The 20,987-nt window shown below is 40.7% G+C and overlaps 2 protein-coding genes across 3 annotated transcripts in view; one reads left to right on the top strand and one right to left on the bottom strand.

The window, feature by feature from the left end:
* EMC2 (ER membrane protein complex subunit 2) overlaps window positions 1-20,987 on the bottom strand; it is a 359,544-nt gene that overhangs the window by 71,682 nt on the left and 266,875 nt on the right. The window lies entirely within an intron of this gene.
* TMEM74 (transmembrane protein 74) lies at window positions 1,329-2,360 on the top strand. The gene has a single exon (XM_079796685.1). The coding sequence runs from the start codon at window positions 1,426-1,428 to the stop codon at window positions 2,338-2,340; it is 915 nt and encodes a 304-aa protein (XP_079652811.1). The 5' UTR covers window positions 1,329-1,425; the 3' UTR covers window positions 2,341-2,360.

Here is a 20,987-nt window from a genome sequence, read left to right as displayed (position 1 = left end):
TTTTAAGTGAGTTGTGGGTTGACCTTAGGTGAGCCTTACCTGTGTGGCTTATCGGCTTGTGGAGCTGTGGATTTTGAATCATAATAAACCCCTAAGCCATGGGTTAAATCAATTCATTACTACCCTGGACTTGGGGGCTTTATTTTCTTTGAAACCTCTGTACTTTAGAAAGTGAGTTTTTATTCCTCAGGAAGATGTCACGGGCAGAGAAAGATGGGCAAATGGTTTTCTGCTTAACTTAACAAGAGTTCTATCCCGGGAAGGTCCTTTGCTGCGCTGGGGGTGGAGTGATATGGATACAGAGTTCCAGAGGTACCCTTGGAAATTGCTTCTCACCTATTTGCCTCAACCGAACCCTGACTCTGTGGGTTTATAATTTGTCTTTTATTGTCAGTTTACTTCTAGATTGGGTTTGTAAAACTTCTGGTCAAGATCCTGTGCACTTGTGTTAGCAACGCGTGCAGAGGGAGAGGAACTCAGACCCATGCAGAGTTAGTGAGCAGGAGTAGTCAACCTATACCTGGAGCAGGCAGAGGTGTGTGTGTGTGTGTGTGTGTGTGTGTGTGTGTGTGTGTGTAGGAGTGGGTTGGCATATAGTATTTGCAGGCATTGCACCATGAGGCATGTTGTCTACACACTTCCAGATCCATAACCTGCTGCCCTTGTGTAGCAGCAAGGGGATGAGTTAAGAAGGGAAGCGCAGTGAACAAGCTTGGGGTCTTGTAGATACAGGGCTGTGTGACCAGGGTCATTGGGTGCACGCAGTGCAAGGTTAGGAGAGGTGGCTAAGTAAGCCTGCCATCTTTCACCCCCACAGTCAAAACGCTGAGCCCCAGCTCCAGCAGAGCCCAACGGATAGTGACATATGCGTTCACCCATGGTGATGTGCTAAAGCTCATCCGTGTTAGAATCTGCTCTGAATTAAAGAGAGGGTAAACGCTTATAATTTAACGGAAATGTTGAGAATTCTGTGCTTCCCAGGTTCTCCAGAAAATCAGCAGTTCTGCTAAAAAAGGTCCCTGCCTTTCTCATTTGTGTCCCTGTACAGGAAGCCTGCCTTCTCATTGAGGGATCCTGTCACAGAAATGTGTGAATCCTTGGATAAATTTGGCCCGGTGATGGCAATGCCTTCTTCAGAGACACTGCTACTTCCTCCCTGCTCCTTTTCTTCCCTGACCTGAGATTCCTAGTGTTAAGCCCTGTGATAAATCAGAGGGCTTGCCCTTTTCACACTTCCTAGCTACTAGATATCCTCTTCTTCCCCTCACCCCTTTCAGCAGGACCTGGGGTTGAAGTGTCCACACTGTGGCTGCCAAGGACATGGGGGCCTCCGAAGCACTGGTGGTGCCGCCTTAGTTGGGTTCTCCTCTGTGCTGCTATTGGTGGAATTTCTGGAAGCTGCTGGGGGATGTCCGAGTAGTTCCAATGGAGCCCCACCATCTTGCTAGGAAGAGCGGCCAGGCAGCCTGGTGTGATGCTGCGGACTGGGGCTCAGGAGGGCCTCCAGCTGACCAGGCAGATGCGGCAGCCACCAAAGCTGCTCTCTGCTGCCAGAGACACTGCACATCCACGCCAAGAGCAGCCGAGGTGGAAGGCTCGCAACTTGGTCCTTCTCCAGCCTCCCCCTCCCCCTCTCTGCAAGACAGTGTGCTCCAGCCAAATTCCTTCCCGCCAGGCCCTCTCAGCTCAGAGAATCACCAAATAGCAGAACGGACGGTCTGCAATTGCTGCAGCCAGGAACTAGAAACTTCTTTTACCTGCGTGGACGAGAATGTTAACTTGGAGCAGAGGGACCGGAGCTCCCCTTCAGCAAAAGGGAGTCATCACCAGGGAGACCTTGGCTGGGGAAATCCCAACGAGTGGTCCCACGAAGCTGCCATATCCTTGATATCCGATGATGAAGAGGACACAAGTTCGGAAGCCACGTCTTCAGGGAAGTCCGTAGACTATGGTTTCATCAGCGCCATCCTGTTCTTGGTCACTGGCATCTTGCTGGTGATCATCTCTTACATCGTCCCACGGGAAGTGACTGTGGATCCCAACAGCGTGGCAGCCCGGGAGATGGAGCGCCTGGAGAAGGAGAGTGCCAGGCTGGGGGCGCATCTGGACCGCTGTGTGATTGCTGGGCTCTGCCTGCTTACTCTTGGGGGCGTCGTTCTGTCCTGTTTGCTAATGATGTCTATGTGGAAGGGGGAGCTGTACCGTCGCAACAGGTTTGCCTCTTCCAAAGAATCTGCAAAACTCTACGGTTCTTTCAGCTTCAGGATGAAAACCAGCAGTCATGACAACGCCTTGGAGCTGTCCTTGGTAGAGGAAGATGCTCTGGCTGTACAGAGTTAACTCTGGTTGTGAACTTGAGAGTCTGCCTTGGCATTTTTTTATATGAAATCACACACACACACACACACACACACACACACACACACACACACACACAAAACCACAAACAAAAACAAACCCCATTTCTTAAAATTAACAGTGCAGTTTGTTTGCCTGGCAAGAAAAATCTATTTCCCAAACCAACAGCCTGTGAGTGTTTTTGTTCTCCACGTATTTTTTATTTAGAAGAAAAGCCATGTAAGTTGCATTAAGAAACCACACCCAGCTACACCTGTCCTTCTAAAGAGCTGAGATGAATTAATCTGTAATGGCCATCAACTTCTACTTCTCTAGCAAAATATTTCAACGGCCCAGTGTACAAATGATTTCTTTGATAAGATATAGGATATTATTCTTTGGACACTAGGAGTTCCCATACACAGATCAATTATAGACATCAATTTTGTCAAAAAGAGCTTAAGCACTAATCACATAATAAGGTTTATATTTAACTAGAGGCCTGGTGCACAAATTCGTGCATGGGTGGGGTCCCTCTGCCTGGCCAGTGATTGGGGCCAATTGGGCCATCTTGCCCAGTCCCAATTGGGGCTAATGGGGGCTGGCTGGGGAGGGACTGTAGGAGATTGGCTGGCCTGAACTGATCTGGGCCGATGGGGGCCTGGTGGGAGGGCTCCAGGGTGTGTTGGGATCTCTCGCCCAGTCCCAATCAGCTGGACCCCAGCAGCAAGCTAACGTACCGATCAGAGCTTCTACCCCCTGGTGGTCAGTGGGCATCATAGTGACTGGTTGAGACACAGCATATTATGCTTTTATTACATAGGATTCTTAAAATTTCTTACTCATTTTTTTGATATGTTTTTCTTCCTATAATTTGGCTATACACTAAAATATAGGGTTTTTTGAGTTTGAATGTTTCAAAAAGTGAGGATTGTTGGTTATTTTTTTAAAACTATAAATTGCATATATTTAAAATTACCCCTGTACTCAGAAGTGGTAATTAAGTCATTAGAATACACTCTCTAGTAAAAGGAAATTATATAAATCATTATGAGACCAATCTGAATTTAACCCATAATGGTAATGCCAGATATTAGCCAGTGTCGCATGCCCATTCTCTAGATGGAATAAAATTAGTGGCTGATATAAATTTCATATTTTGTCTGTGGATTAGCTATGATACTGGTTACCCACGCTCTTGAAGTCTTTCCTGGCTCTCACATCAGAGAGGCAATTCGTAAGACATTTTAAAAATATTTCCAGACATGCAAACATCTAGGCGGGTTTGAGTCATGATTGGCTCAGGCACATGCCCAGGGGATGTTTTGTTGTTTGGAGAAAACTTCCAATACAATTGTAGCTGGACTTGGGGACTGTGCCTACAAGCATGTATCACTGGCTCTAGGCCATGCAATGAGACATTGCCCCAGGATGGCCGCAGTCCTTAAGCCCATAGACAAAAAATTAAAATGGAGAGAGAGTCAATGGGAACTGTACCCCTCATCACAATGGTCTAGGCATCATTCTGAGTTCTTATATCCAAGCCCTCAGTGACTGAGCTCTGGCCTCAGGAAGCTCCTATGAGAGGCATGATGGGCAATGTGGCAAAACACCCAGTATACACCCTAACACACCATCTTCCCTCTGGTAGTGGTTCAGGAAGTGCAGCCTCAGAAAGATCTTGAATTTTTGCAATTATTCCTTGAGGTGTTTCCAACCTCACGCTGGAGGATTTGTTGTGGCTTCCATTACTGTGTTACCATTTTCAGTGGGGTCATTCTGAAAGAGGACCGGAGCTGGGGGTTGGGGTGGGAGGGCCGGCATGGGGAAGTAAGAAAGTGATTTCTTTGCAGATTGTAAAGCCTCCTAATGTCTGCAGTTTTTTGTTGTTGAGGACTGTGGAATACGTGGGTGACTTTGGCTGGCAGAGTGTGTGAGTCAGGATTTCTATGTGAGTGAGCTGTTGGGTGTCAAATGGATTTGGTAAGTATGCAGTGTGTGACTAAGGGTTAAGGGGAAACACAAAAGGGAAGATCAGAGGACAGTAAAAAACAGAGAGGATGGGTATGTGAAAAAACTGTTAGGCAAAAAAACAACAAGAAATATATGAACATCGGAGGAAGTTAGAGAGAGATCAATTACCCTATAGAACAGACTATTACTGATTCAGAAAGAATTGGGACAAGCTGTACATGATTTATGTTTTGTACAGCCGGTTCTTTGTGCTTTTTGAACAAACATTTTGTTTTACTGTGAATCTCATGTCATTTTGTGGTTTGTGTTGAGGCCAGCTTACCAGTGGTATAAGTTGCATGTTCTAAAGGTTTATAAGTTGTCAGGTTTCCGCCTGCTTGAGGGCTCTCCTTGAACGATGTCGAGGCAGTCAGGGAATGATCTGCTCGGCTGAGTGAGTAGGTATGAGCTGTTTGTGTTTGTTTTAAATACATTTTGAAAATACATGTTTATTCATAGAAGCTAAGTGGGATCAGCTGAGTTTTGTTTTTATTTATTGATGAGCAAGATTCATTTAGGCAAATCACAGACTAAATTGAATTAATTGTGTGGCCTGATTTTCAGCTTATTTTAGAACAAATTTAAGAATCGAGTGTTAGGAAGTTTTTTCAATTCTGTAAAACTGATAATAAAGGAGAAAAACACTAAAGCTTTTTAGCTTTTCATTTGGAAGCATTTCATAAATCTTGCAGTGCTACCAAATGATATATAATTCTGAAGTGACCTAAAAGATATGTGGTGTGTGTGGAGAGAGAGAGAGAGAAAGAGAGAGAGAGAGAGAGAGAGAGAGAGAGAGAGAGAGAGATTAGGACAAGAAAATATTCAGAAGGGGGAAAATATAACAAGTCAGAATTTTTTTTATTTTAAAATTGAAATGTAATAAGTAAATGCTTATTTCAACATTATTTAAATATGTTCATTTATAGGGCCCATTTTTAAGGTTCTAAATCACAGGAGGACAGGCCATTACACCAAAAGGACCCAAGGAAGATTACTTGAATTGAAAGTGATGGTGGCACAGGCAACTAAAACCCCTGAAGTTTAGACATGTTTCCAATCTGATGAAGAGGGCTTTGGGGGGCTCTAAATATTTACTTAGAAGTACTTTGTCAAGATCAGGTGATAACTGATAGAGGCACTGAGTAGACCATAGCTGTGGTGTTGGTCCTGAGTCCTTCTTGGAGATTTATTGCCTTACACCTCTCTCTTCAACATGGTGCTGGTTGTTCCTATGAGAGTTTTTATTGCCAGCCTGGAAAACAAAACTTTTTTCAAAGGTCCGTAGTTTAGGCCTTTAATTTATGTGTCAGGTTTCAGAAAGCCGAATTCAGAGTCACCTTCCTAATCGGAAGGGAAGGCAGCTCATTGTTCAATAATGCAGCCCAAAAGGGTGAGTACCAGGAAGAAAGCCGCCTTTCTCCATTTCTCCATGCTACTAACGGACAGTTTAATTCTCTTCAAGACTTTCATAAACTGCTCCTTTTTAGGGGACCTCAAACTGTCAGTGGCAGAGCTGAAGTGTTTTCCTAGCGATGTTGTATGTCCTTTCCCGCCATTTGGAGCGCCTGAAGCAGACCATGTACTGCACCATGTACTGGTTCCTCCTGAAAAGAATGTCCTTTCTCCAGGCTCCCCAGGTCCTAGCTGACTTACAAGTTAGAGGAGTACGGGACTGCTTGGAACCATGCAGTGCTTGGTGACTGTGGTGCTCTTACCCACGACTACTCTGCCTCTTGATCCTGTACTAACAAGATACTGCCTTGATATCAATCAGTATCACATGCTGTGCTCTCTGCTTAAAATATCTGAGTCCATTCCTCTCAGACTTACTTGTTTTAGGGACTGGGGTGGCCCAGTGCTGGAACAAGTCCTTCAAGGTGCAAATTTAGACAAAGAGACTGCCCTTCCAAATTCATGTGTGCCTTACCTTTGCCTCCAGGCATAAGAATAAATGAGTGAGTGAGCATTATACCCATTGAACATCGGGAATTAAGGGTCTGAACCCAAGTGACTGTACATTTTGTTATTTCTCTGTAACAGGCAAAAATTTTAGGCAAGAGGACTTGAACTTTTCAACCACTATCTTTCACATGTGACGGGCACATGCAAAACCTTACTTTGATGAAGCACCTAAAGCTAGATAAAAAATGTTCCTCTGTGTACTAGGAGAAGGTTTTTCAGTCTGAAGGTTAGATTCCTTTGTGGCAATTACTGCTATGACAAAAATGTGGTCTGACAAAGGAGATTCACAACCTTCACCAAATGTTCACCTATTCAGCAAGGTTTAACACTACCAACTAGATTCCACCGTGACAAAGGAATAAGGTCCTCACAGTTCTCTGTAATGGGGTTTTACTTTTCCAAAAACTGGACTTAAAGAGTGACTATAATGAGAAGAATTCGAATGGCTTTTCCCAGTATGAAAGGGTTCATAAGAATTAACACATTGTCCTTCAGCCCATTTTTAGCTATATCATTTTATGGCTCATAGAACTCTATAATATTCTCTCTTTCCAACTTTTATGGGCATAGGCTTTGGGAAATAATTTGCCTGACTCCTGCACTGACACTGTAAAAAGTAAGAGGTTATTTTAAATACATAAAATTGATTTTTTAAAAATCCGTGGCTAACACTTGAGCATGTTCTTGTGGTTTATGTTTGTTAGTGTGAAAGTTTAGACACACTCAAGTCTATGTATGTCAGGAGAATATTTTATAGAACTGTAATATCCAAAGATGTTGTTAGAATAATTTTCTTATAGGAAACTTGGCATGCCTTAATGTTGGCTTTTAGGACAAGTCTTTCATGGGTCATGAATGAAGAATTTGGAATCAACCTCAGAATGAGATGCCATAGTTATATAGATCTGTTTTGGTGCTCAGCAACCCACAAACAATTGCCTAATTTTTTTAACCTCTCAATTTCAGACTCATAGAGTATGGCATATTTAGAAATTATTTTACCAGGAATTATTATTTTATTTCAGGGAAATATGGGAAGCAGACAGTATTTTCCTTTGATCTAAGTTTTTATAATTCCCCTGTGTCTCCAGAACAGCCAGTCTTATTTCCTCACTGCCACCTTCACACTTCCTAGCCAGGCTCCGAACACATGTCAGACAAGAAAGCGAAGACAGGTTGCCTCACTGAGAGTTGTTACTTTGTGGTTTTAATTGTGCTTTTAATTGTACTTTTCTTGGTCCCCCCTCAAAAAAAAATTAATGTTGATTATGTGTTATTTAATATTGTAAGAGGGCAGTTATTAAGGTTATGGGCATTTGATGCCTTATAGGCTAATACCAAGTGTGTCATATCATTTTAAAATAAACCTATAAAAATGTTGTATTGTGTTTAACTTTTATTTAAATCTGAATCTTTTTAAATTATATTGAAATTATGTTTCTAGAAAAAAATAAAAGCAGTATTTAACCCTGATTCAAGTATAAGATTCTTCCTGTTACATATCATTGAACAATGTAAACTATGCCTTATATATATTTTTTTACTTTATATGAAATAGTCAAAACTATTTATGTTTCTCTAAATTACTCAGTATTGAACTCAGGCTGAGAATTGCATGATGTTGAAAAAATACATAAATAGATATTTAAAAAAACACTTAACTAAAAATCTAGAAAGCTTTCAGGTGAGAAACAAATATTGATTTAGCTATGCCCCTGCTCTTAAACTTTTCTTAATCTAATTTTGATCTCCATTTTCCTTTGAAGGATACATCATCTATATCATTAAGTAGAATTGCATCTTTATTATGTATAAGTGCTGTCAAGGTTGAGAATTCTAAAGGGATAATTTGAAGTGAGGCCCCAAATATTGCTCCAATTATTTAAAACAAAAATTGGCCCAGCCGGCATGGCTCAGTGGTTAAGCGTCAACCTATGAACCAGGAGGTCACGGTTTGATTCCCAGTCAGGAACCATGCCTGGATTCCGGGCTCGATCCTCAGTGTGTATCTCTTTCTCCCTCACCCTTCCTCTCTGAAATCAATAAAAATATATATATATATATATATATATATATATATATATATATATATATATATATATATATATATATTTTAAATATATTTTATTGATTTTTTACAGAGAGGAAGGGAGAGGGATAGAAAGCTAGAAACATCGATGAGAGAGAAACATCGACCAGCTGCCTCCTGCACACCCCCTACCGGGGATGTGCCCGCAACCAAGGTACATGCCCTCGACCGGAATCGAACCCGGGACCCTTCAGTCCACAGGCCGACGCTCTATCCACTGAGCCAAACCGGTTTTGGCAATAAAAATATATTTTAAAAAATAAAACAAAAAATGGATCAATAGTCTTACCTTCTATAAAGAAATAAAATATAATTTAAAAATATATATTTATATGTCTTTTCTAGACTTTTTTTTTAACTACCTGTGATCATTCAGAATGAACTACATTTCCAGTCTTCTGCTGCATGACCCTTAAAGGTCAGCAGGGAAGGTCTCAGTGACCTATTCTGATGCAGGTACCTTTTCAAGTATTGCTGGTTGTCAAGCTAGAGGGGAAAATAGAGTCTGAAAGGTCTGGAACAAGTACTGCATCACACACCTTGTTACTCAAGTCTAGTCACACAGTCCCACTCAAGCAAGGAAACTCAGTTCCACCACAGGTCCTGAAATGGGAGGGTTAGGACTGTTTGACAGATGACACTAATGACCGCCATAATTTCGAAGATCTTTGTCTTGTTAAAGCACACTGGATCTATGAACATAAAAATTCTTATATTCTTTCATGACCACTTAATTATTTTAATATTTTTATACAGAGGGCAAAAATTATTTCAAAAACTCTCCCGAAAAAGCACAATTTAGTAGTACTTTATTCGAAATACTTAAATAGGGTGGCTCAGTGGTTGAGCTTCGACCTATGACCCAGGAGTTCATGGTTCAATTCCTAGTCAGGGCGCAGAAGGGGTGTATAGGAGGCAGCCAATCAATGATTCTCTCTCATCATTGATGTTTCTCTCTCCTTCTCCCTTTCTCTCTGAAGTCAATTAAAAAATATTAAAATACTTAAGTAGGGAAATGATCATGATTTTCCTTAAGATGACTATATGATTTTATTATATTACTAGAGGCCCAGTGCATGATTGAATCATGCACGTGTAGGGTCCCCTACACGCTTTCGCTTTTCGCGGTGGAGCTGGGTGCCTGTCCGCTGGTGCACCAGGCCTTTCAGAAGCCTCCGGCTCGGCGGAGGCTTCTGAAAGGCCTGGTGCCGGAGCAGACAGGCACCCAGCTCCCCCACTTTTGATGGTCCGCGGCCGCTGAGGGGGGCTACCCTGCTGTTGAGAGGCGCTGAGGGGGGCTGCTGCGGACACCTGGCTACCCTGCCATTGAGAGGCGCAGCTGGGTGTCCGCGGCAGGCCCTGTCAGCAGCCGTTGAGAGGCGCAGGGGGCGGGAATCCCGCCCCCTGCGCCTCTCAAAAGCAGGGTAGCCCCCCTCAGTGGCAGCGGATCCGTGCCTCTCAATGGCCGGATAGGCCACCCCGAGTCCCGCCCCTCAGCCTCCCACCGCCCAATCGTGGGCATAGCAGAGTGATGGTAATTTACATGTTACTCTATTATTAGATAGGATTTTATAAGAATTAGGAGACTAAAAGAAACCAGTACCAATGCTCTTAGCTCACAGAGAAAGTACTTCCTTAAATCCTTATTATGTATTATTCAATGTATACCTTATGTTACTCTCACATTCCTGCAAAACAAGTATTATTATCTGCATTTCATAAGTGAAACTCTAAAGCTCAGGAATATTAGATGACTAGCCAGAGTTAAATAACTAATAACAGTGGAGAAAGGATTGACACCTAGGACTGCTTCACTAAAAACTCATGCATTCCAGGTTAGAAGGAATATTACTCTTCTTACAAAATAAATCAAGTTATGCTACCTATTTTATTTCATATTTATCATTTTATAAAATAAACTAGTGGTCAAGAGATTTAAGAAATAAACTCCATAAAGAAATCATACCAATATTTGTCTGCTGGATAATATAGCCATTTCTCAAAATATAAAACCAAATTAAACCTATCAAAACTCGCAACCATCCTACTCACTGCTCCCACTGAGATTCAGATAAACTTCTGCTGACAATTTGCCTTGGTGCAGAAAAGAAAATGTAGTTATTCTTCCAATGTGCTCAATAATTCTCATAGGAATTATGCAGTCTCCAGTAAGGAACTCAAAGATAGAAAGTCCTATTTGAGTGGTTCCAATGTGTCAGGCATTCTTTCTCATGTATGGTGTCTTACTTAATCTTCACAACCCCTGATGTAATAAGGGCTTCAGAACCCAGAACCAGGAAACAAATGACTTGAAGTTTGAATGTCTGCTCCTTTACTCTTGTCAACTCATCTGAGCGATAGTTTTTTCATCTGGAAAACAGGGATAATACTAGTACTGTTTGATTTTCAGGACTCTGGTGAAACAAGAAAAATAAAACAAAGGATGAGAGAGAGTCCTATCTGAAGTCCATCATTAGATCCATTATCTTTAGTGGGTTGCTTTGTAACAGCAGAATCTGGGTTTAGAGAAGTGCTTTGGGAGCTATGTTCATGTTAAGTACTACTGACTGACAAATAACTGAATTGGGCCATTATCAGGATCATAAATAATCTCCTTCACCCCCTACTTCCTCCTTCTCCTCCTCTTCCTTTGTCCTCCTACTATACCCCTCTTTCCTCCTCCTCCTCCTCTTCATCATCATCATCATCATCATCATCATCTATGTGGAAACTATTCATTTGGAGGTCTCTTAATCCCACCATCATAGATATGTCCAAGAAAGAAATTTATATTTCCCTCTATGAAACAGAAAATCAATCTGGAAATTGTCTTTTGCCTAATTGTGAGATATGATTGCTAATATCTTATACTGTATATCCAGGAAAAGGAAGAAATTGGTTTGATGAACAGCTAAACAGTCTCTGCCAAGATGTATGACATGCTTGTAGTCAATTTCCTGTTTGATATTTGCTTTTTATAGTTAGTTTCTTCATTTATGCTTATCAAAGTTTTCTTCTTATTAACAGAGTATATGGGTTGTTTTTTCACCAGTGAGTTAGGTTAAGTATCACATGATAAAATCTCAATGTATATCATATTCAGTGTTATATACACTAAGTGGCCAGATTATTATGATCTCTGAATGCATAATAACCTGGCCACTCAGTGTATATCCTATATAATAAAAGGCTAATATGCAAATTGTCCCCTCAACCAGGAGTTCAACCAGCAGGCAGGCCAGCCAACTGCCCATGTCCCCTCCCCGTGGCCAGGCTGGCCAGACCCCACCCATGCACGAATTCATGCAATGAGCCTCTAATATATATACTGAGTGGCCAGATTATTATGTGTTCAGAGATCATAATAATCTGGCCACTCAGTGTATACTTTGCTGTGTGCTTTTGGTTCAGAGTCTCTCATAAGGTTGCAGTCAAGATTCTGGCTAGGGCTACAGCATTTTAAGATTTGACTGGGACTGGAGGATTCCATTCCTAGATGGTTCATTCACATGGCTGGCAAGTTTGTACTGTCTGTTGGCAGGAGGCCTTGATTCCTTACCATGTAGACCTCTCAACAGGGTCTTGAGCTTCTTCAAAACATGGCTTTGGGTTCCCATAAAGAGAGTGAGCCTAGATAGTAAGGAGAATGCTGCAAAGCTTTTTATAGCCAAGTTTCAGAAATGAAACACTGTGACTTCTACTGTATTTTAAATAGTTGCTAAGTCCAGCCCACTCTCAAGGAGAGGGAACTAACTCCATATTATGAAAGGAAGAATGCCAAAATAGGGATGTGCATATTTTAAAACCTCAGCACTCAATGTTTTGATTTTTCTATATCCCTTCATCTTCTTTAGTGCTACTAGTATGGTATTTCTGTACTTATTTGGTATTTTAATTAACTCCTTTACTTAATTAACCTTACCACTTTTAGAAATGTTAATTACATCTATTATATAGGATGTATTAGTGAGAGTATTGAGTTTTATCTTTAAAAAATCTTCCTTAACCTGGGGAAGGAAATAGATATACAAGTCCAGAAAGCACAGAGTCCCAAACAAGATGAACCCAAAGAGGCCCACATCATAATTAAATGCAAAAGGGTAATAACAAAAAGAGAAACTTAAAAACCAGCAAGAGATAAGCAGGTAGTTACTTACAAAGGAGCTCCCATAAGACTATCAACTAATTTCTCAATAGAAACTTTGTAGGCCAGAGGGATTGACAATAAATATTCAAAGTGATAATAAGCAAGGACTGTCCTAACCATCTTGGCTCAGTAGATAGATCATCAGCCTGCAGACTGAAGGGTCCCAGGTTCAATTCTGGTCAAAGGCACGTGCCTGGGTTGCGGGCTCAATCTCCAGTAGGGGGCATGCAGGAGGCAGCCAATCAATGATTCTCTCTCATCATTGATGTTTCTATCTCTCTCTCTCTCTCCCTTTCCCTTCCTCTCTGAAATCAATAAAAAATCCTATCTAATAAAAGAGTGATATGCAAATTGACTGTCACCCCAACACACAAGATGGCTGCCCCCATGTGGACACAAGATGGCCAGCAGGGGAGGGCAGTTGGGAGGGACCAGACCTGCAAGGGAGGGCAGTTGTGGGCAATCAGGCCAGGAGGAAAGAGCAGTTGGGGGGGGACCAGGCCTGCAAGGGAGGGCAGTTGGGGGGGACCAGGCTGACAGAGGAGGGAAGTTGGGGGTGACTGGGCCTGCAGGGAAGGACAATTGTGGGGGACCCAGGGCTGCAGGGGAGAGCAGTTGGGGGGGACCAGGCCTGTAGGGGAGGGCATTTAGGGGGGACCAGGCCTTCAGGGGAGGGCAGTTAGGGGTGACCAGGCCTTCAGGGGAGGGCAGTTAGGGGTGACCAGGCCAGCAGGGGAGGGCAGTTAGGGGCAAACAGGCTGGCAGGGGAGCAGTTAGGCATCAATCAGGCTGGCAGGGGAGTGGTTAGGGGGTGATCTGGCTGGTAGGCAGAAGTGGTTAGGGGCAATCAGGAAGGCAGGCAGGTGAGCAGTTAGGAGCCAGCTGTCCTGGATTGTGAGAGGGATGTCCGACTGCCCGTTTAGGCCCGATCCTACTGAAATCGGGCCTAAATGGGCAGTCGGACATCCCTTGAGGGGTCCAAGATTGGAGAGGGTGCAGGCTGGGCTGAGGGACACCCCCCTGCACGAATTTCATGCACCTGGCCTCTAGTTAAAAAATAATAAAATAAAAAGAAAAAGCAAGGACTTACAACCCAGATTACTCTGCCCAGAAAAGCTATCATTTAGAATCAAAGGACAGATAAAGAACTTCTGAGACAAGAAAAAGCTAAAGGAGTTCATCACCACCAAACAAGTATCACATGGAATGTTAAAGGGTCTTCTTTAAGAGGAAGAAGAAAAAACAAGATAAAAAAATGTGAACAAGAAAATGGCAATAAATACCTATCTATCGATAGTTGAATCTAAAAAAAAACAAAATAAATGAACAAGCAGAACAGAAACAGACTCATAGGTACAGAGAACATTTTGATGGCTGGCAGATGGGAGGGTTATTAGGGTGATGGGTGAAAATATGAAGAAATTTAGAAGTACAAATTGATAGTTACAGAATAGTCATGGGGATGTAAAGTACATCATAGGGAATATAGTCAATAATATTCTAATGACTATGTATGGTGTCAGATGAGTACGAGATTTATCAGGATGATCACTTAGTAAGTTATAAAATGTCTAACCACTAGGTTGTACAGATGAAACTAATATAATGTTGTATGTTAACTGTAACTGGACAAAAATTAAAAAAATGATTTAAAAAATCAGAGCTGACTTTGGGCCTTCCAGAAAAACATCAGGCTCTCAAGTCCAAATAAAAGGGGCTATGTGGATGTGGGCTATAATGAACAATATATTGACATTCAGGGAAGAGTGAAGCACTCCACTTCAAAATATAAAATGTGCATTATTATTTGGGAGGAAAACCTCCAATTCCAGTCTCTTTCTCGCCTTGGCAATGACAAATCTGTCCAATTCTCAATTAAACCACCCGTAATTATCAATTATGGTGGAGAATCATTAGTACCTCATGTTAAGAAGTGATTTACTAAACTGATGCCTAAGGAGGCTAATGATGAAGACTACTGACTATTGAGTGCTTATGTGCCAGGCCCCACTTTCACATTTCCTCATTTAATCCCTGCAACAATCCTGTGAGATAAATACTCTGATTATCCTAATGTTATTGGTGAACAAAGTTAGATTTACCATAGACGTTATTAGTTTGCTCAGATTATTAGCTTTGTCACACAGCTCATAGGTGGAAGAACTGGAATTCAAACCCAGCATTTGAATGGTTAATACAGTTGCTTTAGATCAGTGGTCGGCAAACTCATTAGTCAACAGAGCCAAATATCAACAGTACAACGACTGAAATTTCTTTTGAGAGCCAAATTTTTTAAACTTAAACTTCTTCTAACACCACTTCTTCAAAATAGACTCGCCCAGGCCGTGGTATTTTGTGGAAGAGCCACACTCAAGGGGCCAAAAAGCCGCATGTGGCTCGTGAGCAGCAGTTTGCCAACCACGGCTTTAGGTTAAAACTAACAAATGGTGGAGCTGAGATTTCACACCCAGGTCTGACACAAAAATCCATGCTCTTTGTGTCTGTAAATGCCTGCCATTTACTGCCATTTTCATCGGAAAGGCCTGCACTTTCCTCTGCCAAAGCCAACCTCATTGATGATTACTCATATCATCATGGATCTCTCCCTTCTTTAAATAACCATAGCTCTTTGTATTTGTATTCACAATTCACTCAGTGTAGGTCGCCTTATATTGATCACTAATTGTTTTATGCATTAGACTTTTCTTTCCAATTAGACTTTAAACTCGAGGAGGGCAAGAACCCTCTCTTACCTTCATAATACCAAGGATCAGTACTAACTCGTACCAGCACTTGATGATTGTTCATGACTTGCATAAATAGAAACATGGTGAAGTTTCCCATTTTGCAAATATAAGTAGTCTGGCCCCAATACTAAACTAGCCTCTTACTCTGCTTTACGGGATAAGAACCACACCAAAGATAGAAAAACACCTTCTGGAGGAGAGCCGTGAAGTAGATTAAAATTAGAATCCACAACCCAAGGGAAATCATGAAAGAACAATGAATTCCACTTGCACAGCCAAAGGCTAAAGCATAACTCAATAAAAATTCACTATTTTTAAACAGTTGCTATGCAGAAACATTCACTCTCACTAGGAATCAAAAATTCAAATTACACTGACATAATTTTTATCATCAAATTAGGAATTTTTTTCCCTTTTTAAAAGCAATTTTTAATGTTGTATTGAAAGATGCTATCTTATATATTACCTCATAAGTGCATCAATTAATGCATTTCTTTCTGGAATACAATTTAATAGTATGCACCTGGTGTTTTCAAAACATACTGTATCCTAGTACCCCACTTCAGAAAAATTTAGAGTAGGAATATTCAAGAAGATGGATGAAAGTTTATTTACAAAGATATTTATTGCTGTATTAGCTAAAAGAGTGAAATACTGAAAATAATCTCATAGTCAACAATAGGGGATTGCTAAAATGGCTCATAAAATGGATAAAGATATGAAGAAATGCTCAAAGATTTTTAAGGATATGCAGAGATGCTCATAAAATAACATTAAGTGAAGAAATTGATGACAAAGAACCTTTTCTCAAATATAGCATCATCCCAATTGTGTGCTATAGAAGTGATTTATATATATACAAGACAAGAAGGCAACATTAAAATGTAAACAGTTATCTCTAAAGCAAGGTAGTCTGTTTCTTTTGTTGTATTTTCAAAATTGTCTTTTGTATTTTCTAAATGTGCTTTTAATTTTTTAACAAACATTTTTGTAACACTATATACCGCCTTTGATTCAAGGAGTTTTACAGATACTACTCATTTAATTGAATCCTCAGAAGAGCCCTATGAGGTAGGTACTATTGTTACCTCCATGTTATTGATGATGAAACTGAGACACAGAGCGGTTTAACAGTTTCCCCAAGGTCACACAGCTAGTAAGTTATGGAAGCAGGATTTGAGCCCATGAATGTAACTGTACCATGACTGTGAAAAACTTTGGAAATCCAAAATAAAAACAAAATATATTTTAATTGGAGAAAATAACAAATTACCAATTAATTATCTTGATTTGCCTGGGCTAATAGAAGAAGATAAGAAATCAACACGAGGAATTCAGTTTTCCATCAGGAAGACTATTCTGACATCTAGCATTATTGCACTGGAATGAGTCAGAAGGCAAAATGAGGGAACTTCTCAGTGTGGCCTTAAAAATGGGATCCGTGGTTGTCTGGTATAGCTAATGTCTGCTTGCTGAGCATAGGAAGGTGGTTCTCAAGGTCCCTGCCAGGCCTATGATTCAGTGATTCATCAAATAATAAAGCCAGGTTGGATGACCTAGTTTGTCCCCTAATTACATTTATATTCCTGTCCTTTAAAGGAGCCACATAGATAGGACTCTTCCTTCCTGTAAATATAATAATTTAACATTTTGTCTAGAAGTTAGAATAACAAGCATAATTTAAATAAATTCTAAGAAGAGAGAGAGTCCATTGTTCTCTTACCTTTTTTTCTCAGACCTGACTAAATTCGTCGACTGAGGAAATGTAGTAGAAAGAATAGCTTGTCAGCATTTTGCCAGGTAAGAATAGGAATTACACCATATAAATAGCTGCCATGAATAATTTATTTGGTAGTTAGATGGCATTGTTTGTGCTGAACTGTACTTTATCAGTTGTCCTTCCCCTTTTGGGGCTTTTATGAGTTTAGGTTTTGTGTCAGACTATACATCAGAGGAAAAAGAAATATCTGTTTAACAATCAAAAAATAATTGTAATTTGCCAAGAGGCCTGTACTTTTTCTGAGAAGTTGGTTTATTGGTGTTGACTTCCATCCAGTTGCAGTAGGAAAACAGCTTAGTAAAAAATTACTAATTTATTTCCCCACAATAGTAAACCATATTGGTTTTAAAAAGGAATTTTCATTCTATAACCTTGGGCCACTTGGTAGCTTTTTACGCATAGGTTGAACTTCCTCCTTCTAGAGAGAATGGGTGGAAAGTAAAATGACTCTATATGATAAATAATGAGAAACTTGAGGGTCAGGCACAGCCCAGGAGAGAAGGATAGGGGGAGAGAAAAGCAGAGGAGGGTGCCCAGGAAAGTGGTAGGAGCTGCAGAAGGAAAAGTGGACAAATTCCTGGTCATAAAGATGGCTGAAGCAATTTGAAGATCAGTGATGTTAGGTCTTTAATAATATTAAGCTGTTCCCTGTTCCTCATTATTCTGTATGTTCTCTCTCAATGTCTTCAAATCTCTCAAACAAGTCAGCCATATGTAACAGCCTCGTGTTAGTGGAGCCACAGGGAAGTTAAGGATGGGGCACAGAAGGGCCGGACCCTTGGCATTACCCCTCTGCTGCAGTCTATGTGATGATTCGTTGTAAAGCAATAGTAGAACCATGGCTAACTGTGGTACTCAAATCCCATCTGAGATGGATCCTCGCGGAGCTCAGCAGGCTGCCAAATTGAAGCACAGCTTCTTGCAGGCATTCTATACCTGCATTAATAGGACCTTTCCAGGTGGGTCTAATAACCCAAGCTGGACCACGTTTCTAAGAAATATGTTCTTCTATATTCCATATCGGGTTAAAGTCGAATGTCAATGTGAAATTATTCTGGCTGGCCCATTTATATGTTTATCAAATGTTTTTCTACTGGAAAACTAGGAAAGGATCCCATATTACTGGACACGGAAAAATTTACTTTCTAAAAGCAGACCCATTCTTTCCCTTTTATCATCTCTGTTCCCTCTGCTAGATGTTTCTATTTCATGCCCTAGACTTCTAATAAAGAAAGAATCCCAATGGCTAAGACCATAGCTAGATTGTGCTATCTATGAAGTTACCAAACTCACAACTACCTCTTAATGCCCTGGATAATGAAGGCCCCCAGAAAGACTGACTTAGATTTGCAGTATCACAGGGGGCTGGGGAAAGGAGTACCCCAGATAAGGCAGATTTGTCAGACCTGAGCCTCTGTACTAAGGGTCGGCTAAGTTCTGATCTCCAGTTCAAACCTGGAGCTGAGTGTCAAGGCCAACACTAGTAAGAATATGTTGTGGTTGTGGACTTGGAAATGATGACCTTATTGACTTGATATGATGAAAAGTGAAGAAGAGGCTGAAAAACAGTCACATCAGAACCCTAGAAATGTGATATAGCAGGTGGCTGAATACTAATAAACTCAGCTTGATGGAGTTCTTAACAGATTTTCTGCAGTTGGAAAATATGAGGAAGTGAGTTTATCTCTGGCAAAACTGAGGCTAATCCTTCAGGTGCCTAGGAGAGTGCAGAGTGTTTGTAAAGGTCAGACACCATCTGTTGCAGCTGAAAAATGGAATCAGAAATCAAGTAGAGTGAGATGAGCTGGACAAGGAGGCACGACCCCTCCAGCAGTAGTTCAAGCTAATATTCCCTGACACTGTTCAGACATGACCTTCATCAACTCAGCCTAAAGCTCAGGCTCAGCATAGAGAAATGTTCTGTCTCTTTGAACGGCAGCATGATGCAGCCACATGACCTTTTGTCTTCAACTAACTTTTTCATACACACAGAAGGGCAAGGAATTTTCTTCATCTTAAACTCAAAGCAACCCCTCCTCCAAATAGAAAAAAAAATGTATATGGAACCTTTCCAATAACTCCTCTATTTTCTTTTCCTAAATACTGTCATGTTAAACTGTGTGCATGAAAAGCATATTTAAATAATCAGGAACCTATAATGTTACTAGGTGGAAGAATTATTGTTTAATTCTGAGAGTATAAATTGTCAGGAGACCTATACTTGCCTGTGAGATAACTCTGAAGATTGTTATAACTTCTCAATTCAAGAATTAATATTCAAGAATTCAGATATATACTTCATTATTTGAAATAAAGATATTGGTCAGAGAACTAGACCTTTTACTTGATAAGGGCCTTAAACATCTGCTTTGAGTGCTAGGTGTTGGTATATATTTATTTATTCCTCCAAACACCATAAGGGTAGACATTCTTATCTAAGTTAATGGAGGAATGGATTGCAAAGGAAAAAATAGCAAAGTTTTCAACTGTGGTAAAATTTAATACATACACACACAGGCAGAGAGCAAAACCACTCACCAAGGACTCTATGCAAGAAAAAAATGGTTAAAACCCTTCAATAAAGTTACTAGATAGATGGATTTCTCAAAAAAAAAAGTCTCATAGTATTTAGAGGGAGGGAGAAATACAGGGACAGTCAGAAACAGGGAGTGAGATAGACAGAGAGAGTGAGACAGAGCTCTTGGTTTTCACTTCAATTCAGGAATCCAGGAGCTGGTGTACCAGCTGCAAGGAAGAGAATACCGTGGGTCCAGCCAGCTATGATCCAATCCCTGAGCTAGCAAATCACCTCCTCTCTCTTCTGCTCTGCAGCTTGGCTTGAGTGTTGAACCAGTAATCACTTTTGGGTTTGCAGCACTTACGAATAGTTCACTATATATCACGGTGTAGGATTACATTACTGTACCCTCTCTGGGTAATGACACCCTTGGCTAGGGCTCCTATCAGTCACCAGTCATCAGGTATGACATTGCTGCAGCCCCACTACAAAGTGACATGGAGAGAATTTTGAAAAAGGGCAAGGGGGTCATTGTACCTCTTCTAAGGAGAGTCAGGCACTCAGCCAAGTAAAAGGTTAACGCAAGTTAATGTTGCATCAGAGCAAGAACAAGCCACAAGCATTTGCTGCCTCTCACACTCCTGCCAACAGATGCATTCTGTCAAAACCGCACTCAGAATGGGCTTGCTAAGCACCGTCTAGCTCTGCCACTGGCAGCTCATCTCCTCAAACAGGAACTGTGACCTGCAAGGCCTGTGAGACCCCGCATGCTTCCTTGATGCACTTGGCTTTTCAACCCAGATCACCAATGCCCAGAGATTGGCATGACCCTTGTTCTGCTTTATCTAAGATACTTGGATGTTCCACTTGGAATCATCAGATCCACTATGGGGTCTGTATGCCAAGGAGAATGTTATGTACTTCTTTAAAAAGATTTCACTAAACTAAGACTACATATTTGTCATCTTGAAGTCATTGATATCGAGGCTAATCTTAATTATTTTGCCTACATAATACTAATCAGGCATCACTATTTCTTATTGGCAACAGTAAGAAATACTTGGCCTCTTAAATGTTAAGCATGTAGATCCCAAAATAGGAAATGAAAAAACAGTGTGTGTGTATACATATATATATATATATATATATATATATATATATATATATAAAATAAATATATATTTTCATATATATATATAAAAAAATCTCCTGTTTTAGTATTGCTCCTTTGACTATAGTCTCCTAGCTCTTACACATTGCGGACCAGTAGTTTTATTGCTAGCTTTACCCAGTGGCCAGATACGTTTCTATTGAACGAGTACAAAAAACGTTTTATATAAATGTTAAAGGCACACTTTAGAATTAAATACCCATTGCATTTTGAAGTTATTTAT

This window comes from Cnephaeus nilssonii (genome assembly GCF_951640355.1).
Source record: "Cnephaeus nilssonii genome assembly, chromosome: 18".
NCBI lineage: Eukaryota > Metazoa > Chordata > Mammalia > Chiroptera > Vespertilionidae > Cnephaeus > Cnephaeus nilssonii.
This window is presented reverse-complemented; position numbering and strand designations above follow the sequence as displayed.